Source organism: Colobus angolensis, unplaced genomic scaffold (genome assembly GCF_000951035.1).
Source record: "Colobus angolensis palliatus isolate OR3802 unplaced genomic scaffold, Cang.pa_1.0 Scaffold365, whole genome shotgun sequence".
Taxonomy (NCBI): Eukaryota; Metazoa; Chordata; class Mammalia; order Primates; family Cercopithecidae; genus Colobus; species Colobus angolensis.
This window is the reverse complement of record NW_012116988.1, coordinates 627,108-631,455: the sequence shown is the minus strand read 5'-3', so window position 1 is coordinate 631,455 and position 4,348 is coordinate 627,108. Positions and strand designations below refer to the sequence as shown.

At 38.4% G+C, this 4,348-nt stretch overlaps 1 protein-coding gene across 2 annotated transcripts in view; it reads left to right on the top strand.

Moving 5' to 3' along the window:
• Positions 1-4,348, top strand: part of ZNF675 (zinc finger protein 675) — a 36,258-nt gene that overhangs the window by 31,120 nt on the left and 790 nt on the right. The window contains exons 4-5 of one of the 2 annotated variants that reach the window (XM_011953513.1): positions 3,214-3,507; positions 3,592-4,346. In XM_011953513.1, coding sequence (XP_011808903.1) covers positions 3,214-3,507; positions 3,592-4,346 — 1,049 coding nt within the window. Of the gene's footprint in view, positions 1-3,213; positions 4,347-4,348 lie in introns of both variants that reach the window. The other variant, XM_011953512.1, reaches the window with a different exon arrangement.

The following is a 4,348-nucleotide window of genomic DNA, read 5'->3' as shown; positions in this document are numbered from 1 at the left end:
CCTAGTGAGATGACCCCAGTACCTCAGTTGAAAATGCAGAAATCACTGGTCTTCTGTGTCTCTCGCGCTGGGAGTTGGAGACTGGAGCTGTTCCTATTCGGCCATCTTGCTCCGCCCCCCTGTTAGCTGATTTTCAATGGTCGTTTTATCTTGTCTAAGTGATTAGTCATGTCTTTTTTTTTTTTTTTTTTTTAGATGGAGTTTCACTCTTGTTGCCCAGGCTGGAGTGCAATGATGTAATCTCCGGCCATCACAACCTCTGCCTCCCAGGTTCAAGTGATTCTCCTGCTTCAGCGTCCCGAGCAGCTGGGATTACAGGCATGCGCCACTATGCCCAGCTAATTTTTGTATTTTTAGTAGAGATGAGGTTTCTGCATGTGGTAGGCTGGTCTCCAACTCCCAACCTCAGGTGATCCACCTGCGTCCCAGAGTTCTGGGATTACAAGTCCTGAGCTACCATGCCCGGTGAGATAGTCTTATTTTCACCATGTGTTTAATAATGAACATATATTTTCTTTCTGTAAAACATTTTTGTGATTTGATGGTAATTTTTGGAAAGATTTATAATTCTGTATTTTTTCCAGTTTTTCTTTTAAAAAAATTAATTGTAAAACCACATAAAATAAATTTTACCATCTAAAATCTATTGAAGTGTACGTTTCAGGGCCAGGCATGGTGGTGGCTCACATCTTTGATCCTAGGATTTTGGGAGGCCGAGGCAGGAGATTTGCTTGAGCCCAAAAGTATGGGACTAGCCTGGGAAACGTATGGAGATTCTCTGTCTACAAAAAATTTTAAAAATAGCCAAGCGTTGTGGTGTGCACCTGTGGTCCCCACTTTTTGGTAGATTGATGGTGCAGAATTACTTTAGCCTGGGAGTTTGAGGCTACAGTGAACCATAATTGTTCCACTTTACTCAAACTTTGATGACAGTGAGAACCTGTCTCAAAAAAAAACTGTACATTTCAGGCATGGTTAGTATATTTGTATTCATCTTATGAAACTAAAACTCAATACCCATTAAGTAACAACTGCCCATTTTATCCTCTCTCCAGCCCTTGACAAACACTGTTGCACTATGAGTGTGACTAATTAAGATATCTTATATAAGTGGAATCATATAGTATCCATCATTTTGTTACTGGCTTACTTCAGGTGACATAATATTCTCAAAGTTTTATCTTAAAATGTGACAAGATTTATTTAAGGCTGAATAATCCATTTATGTGTGCGTGTGTGTGTACATATACTTTTTTTTTTTTTTTTTGAGATGGAGTCTCACTTTGTCACCCAGGCTGGAGTGCAGCAGCAGTATCTTGGCTCACTACAACCTCTGCCTCCTGGGTTCAAGTGATTCTCCTACCTCAGTCTCCTATGTAGCTGGGACCAGAGGCACATGCCACCACACCCAGCTGATTTTTGTATTTTTAGTAGAGAAGGGGTTTTACCATGTTGGCAGGCTGGTCCCAAACTCCTGACCTCAGGTAATCTGCCCACCTCAGCCTCCCAAAGTGCTAGGATTATAGGCGTGAGCCACTGTTAATGGGATTTTTATAGAGATTATGTTGAATTTGTTCACTTTTGGTTGCTTTGACATTTTTGAAAAATTAGGTGTTTTGGCCTTTGAGCCAAGAATATGTTGAAGACTGTGTTTTATTTTGATATATTTTTCAATTTGCCAATTTTACTTTTGCTTTTAATTTTTTGTTTCACTTTTCGTCAGAAAATGTTTATAATTTTGATCTTCCTAAATTTATTTATTGTTGCTGTTTGAGAGAAGATTTTACTGTGTCACTCAGGCTGGAGTGCAATGGCATAATTTTGGCTCACTGCAGCCATAACCTCCCAGGCTCAAGTGATCCTTTTACCTCCATCTCCCAAGTAGCTGGCACTACAGACGTGTCATGGCTACTACCATGCCTGGCTAATTTTTTGATTATTTGTAGGAACAGTGTCTTGCTATGTTGCCCAGACTGGTGTCAAATTTCTGACCCAGCTGGGTCTTCCAAAGTGTTGAGATTGTAGGAATGAGCCACTGCACCTAGCCAGCATTCTTAAATTTAATAAGACTTGATTTGTGTCCTAACAGAATACACCAGGTGCAAATAAGAATATTGTGTATTCTCTTGATTCTGATTTAAAAGGTTTGTACAGGTCTGTTAAGCCTATATGGTCTGTGATGTGGCTTGGATGTCTATGTTCTCCAAACCTCATATTGCAATGTAATCATCATTGTTGATTTGGGTCCTGATGGAAGGTGAATGTGGGACCTACTGGGAGGTGCTTAGTTCATGAGGGAAAGTTCCTCATGAATGGCTTGGCACTATCCTCTTGTTAATCAGTAAGTTTATACTCTGTTAATTCAAAGATTGGCTCATTAAAAGAAACTGGCTTTATACTCTGTTAATTCAAGTAAGAACTGGTTCATTAAAAAAAAAAAAACCTGGCTTCTTTATCACACTTGCTTTGTATCTTACCATGTGATGTGTTCAGTTAATCTGTGCATTCCACTATGATTGTAGGCTTCCTGATACCCTTGCCAGAAGCAGATGCTGGCACACACTTTTTGTACAATCTGCCAAACTGTGAGCCAAATAAACTTTTTTTCTTTATAAATTATTCACTCTCAGGTATTCCTCTATATGTAAGTAATTGAAGTTTGCAATTTACTTTTTTTTTATGAGACAGAGTCTTGCTTTGTCACTCAGACTGGAGTGTAATGGTGCGATTTCGGCTCACTGCAATGTTAGCCTCCTAGGTGCAAGAGATTCTCCTGCCTCAGCCTCCCAGTTAGCTGGGACTACAGGCTCCCACCACCATGCCCAGATAATTTTTTTTTGTATTTTTAGTAGAGACAGTGTTTCACTATATTGGCCAGGCTGGTCTTGAGCTCCTGACCTCGCGATCTGCCTGCCTCAGCCTCCCAAAGTGCTGGGAGTACAGTTGTGAGTCACCAGGCCTGGCTGCAATTTACTTCTAAAAACATTATGATAAATCGGGGAGTAGAAAAAGCTGTGTTGGGTAAATGTGACAGAATTTTTTTTTTTTCTATGTGGCTCTTTGCATTGTGCTTATTACCTGGGGCAATGCATACACTTAATTATGGCCTGTGGTGTCATCTTGCTTATGTAGTTTGTGTAATTTTGTAAGTTAGGTTTGGAAAGTATATTTATCTGAGTCTGTAAAGTAATGTGTTGTTTTTATTTCTTTCAGTAATGTGTTCTCATTTTGCCCAAGAGTTTTGGCCAGAGCAAAGCATAAAAGATTCTTTTGGAAAAGTGGCACTGAGAAGATATGAAAAATGTGGAAATGATAATCTTCAGTTAAAAGGCTGTAAAAGTGTGGATGAATGTAAGGTGTACAAAGGAGGTTATAATGGACTTAACCAATGTTTATCAATTACGCAGAGCAAAATGCTTCAATGTGATAAATATGTGAAAGTCTTTAATAAATTTTCACATTCAGAGAGACATAAGATAAATCATGTGGAAAATAAACCTTTCAAATGTAAAGAATGTGGCAAATCATTTTGCATTCTTTCACACCTAACTCAACGTAAAGGAAATTATACCAAGGTGAATTTCTGCAAAGGTGAAGAATGTGAAAAAGCTTTTAACCAATCTTCAAAGTTTACTAAACATAAAAGAATTTATACTTGTGAGAAACTCTACAGATGTCAGGAATGTGACAAAACTTTTAACCAATTCTCAAACCTTACTGAATATAAAAAAGATTATACTCGAGAGAAACCATATAAATGTGAAGAATGTGGCAAAGCCTTTAACCAGTCCTCACATCTCACTACACATAAGATAATTCATACAGGAGAGAAACCCTACAAATGTGAAGAATGTGGCAAAGCCTTTAACCAGTTCTCAAATCTTACTACACATAAAAAAATTCATACTGGAGAGCAACCCTATATATGTGAAGAATGTGGCAAGGCTTTTACCCAATCCTCAACCCTTACTACACATAAAAGAATTCATACTGGAGAGAAACCCTACAAATGTGAAGAATGCGGAAAAGCTTTTAACCGATCCTCAAAACTTACTGAACATAAAAACATTCATACTGGAGAGCAACCCTACAAATGTGAAGAATGTGGCAAAGCTTTTAACCGATCCTCAAATCTTACAGAACATAGGAAAATTCATACTGAAGAGAAACCTTACAAATGTAAAGAATGTGGCAAAGCTTTTAAACACTCCTCAGCCCTTACTACACATAAGAGAATTCACACTGGAGAGAAGCCCTACAAATGTGAAGAATGTGGCAAAGCTTTTAACCGATCCTCAAAACTTACTGAACATAAGAAACTTCATACTGGAAAGAAACCCTACAAATG